The 1,352-nt window shown below is 50.1% G+C and overlaps 1 protein-coding gene across 1 annotated transcript; it reads right to left on the minus strand.

Moving 5' to 3' along the window:
* Nucleotides 1–261: 261 nt before the first annotated feature.
* LOC135715143 (uncharacterized) lies at nt 262–1,147 on the minus strand. The gene is made up of 4 exons (XM_065238539.1): nt 935–1,147; nt 552–779; nt 440–510; nt 262–391 (listed from the first exon to the last, which is right to left on the minus strand). The coding sequence occupies exons 1-4, from the start codon at nt 1,145–1,147 to the stop codon at nt 262–264; spliced, it is 642 nt and encodes a 213-aa protein (XP_065094611.1).
* Nucleotides 1,148–1,352: the final 205 nt, after the last annotated feature.

The raw sequence follows: 1,352 nt of genomic DNA on the forward strand, positions 1-1,352 counted from the left end.
TTAAAGAAGCCTGGCCTGTAGTGAAGTTGGCACGGTGTGGTATCCACTAGTTGCCTATTGCAGCTCCACTAAAACCCATTCCTTACTCTCTCCTCTGCCTGGATCCTCCGGGACCACGGTGAAGCGACTACTTCGGGGGGTGGCTGTGCTCATGCATTCCTCATACTCTCAGCACTATCTGGCATTGATAGATCGCTGCTCCTCTCGCCATTTACGCTGCAGCTTCGACATAATTTGCGTGACTGCTCTGCTGACGGCATCCTAAGTGCCCTCCTCTCGACACTTTTCATCGACGACATTCTCCACGTTAAGGACGGGCATCTCCCTTCGCACTGCCTTGAACCTTGGACAGTCGAAGACCACGTGCTTCAGCGTTTTGTCCACAATTCCACTTTACGGACAGAGGGGCGACGTTACGTATCGGATCCGATGCAGGTACTTCCTGAAGCAACCGTGACCAGACAGGAACTGCGTAAGATGGAACTTGACTTTCCCATGCTTCCTGTTCATCTAGATCGAAAGAATCGGTATTGACCGATGAGTCTATCTACCGTTCTCCGACGAGTCTTATTCCCGTTGCCACTTGGCCATTGACTTCGCTCTCTAAAATTGTCATGCTCCTCTGGTTTCTCCGCCAGGGTAATACTGATAGGGGTCATTCCGGCGATAATGCATACTGCTTCCGACGAGATAGTAATGAGCCGGTACGTACTGTTCAGTTTCCTTAGATTATGCTTGGTTTCCAGCGTTGCAACCCAAGCGCCTCCGTACCTCCGTACCTCAGTTTCAACGAGGAGAAATTAGACAGAAGACGCCCCTTACTACAGCTTGGCTCAGAGTTGGTCGGTATCATTCTGGCTACCAAGTTGATGAATTTCACCATGGCTGTTATTTTATTTATTTATTATAGACCCTTTAGAATATCAGGTCTTACGTGACTATTTAAGTTAAGCCGGTCATCGATCATCACTTCCAGATACTTCAGCACGCGCTTCGAGGCTATTGTATGCTCTCCGACGGTGGATTCTGCTCGCTGCACCACTTTGCAGTTGCTTATCAATAACACTTCCGTTTTGTGGTGGGCTATCTGCAGGTTCACTCCTTGCATCCAGTTACCAATCATGTCGATCGCAACGGTCGCCAACATGTCTACCTCTTCCAGCGTCTCGCCTGTTATCTTCTAGACGACGTCGTCCGCAAACCCAACGATCTCAACTCCTTTGGACTCCCGCTGTGATCCTTATCGATCTCTGTCCCATGCAGCGCATGCATCCTTATTGCAGCGCATGGGGGATGGCCTCCCAGCTGGGGCTGTTGAACGCATTCTTGACGTCGATCGTTATCAGGGCGCA

This window comes from Ochlerotatus camptorhynchus, unplaced genomic scaffold (assembly GCF_037179485.1).
Source record: "Ochlerotatus camptorhynchus isolate MF236.1 unplaced genomic scaffold, CSIRO-AGI_Acam_v1.1 ptg000819l, whole genome shotgun sequence".
Taxonomy (NCBI): Eukaryota; Metazoa; Arthropoda; class Insecta; order Diptera; family Culicidae; genus Ochlerotatus; species Ochlerotatus camptorhynchus.

Bases quoted from the DNA above. Each gene is read 5' to 3' on its own strand.
- LOC135715143 (XM_065238539.1), bottom strand. From the start codon at position 1,147: ATGTTGGCGACCGTTGCGATCGACATGATTGGTAACTGGATGCAAGGA. The intron at 511-551 runs GTAGATAGACTC...CTTTCGATCTAG, and splicing joins ATAAGACTCGTCGGAGAACG to ATGAACAGGAAGCATGGGAA. The intron at 392-439 runs GTACCTGCATCG...CTGTCCGTAAAG, and splicing joins GGTCACGGTTGCTTCAGGAA to TGGAATTGTGGACAAAACGC.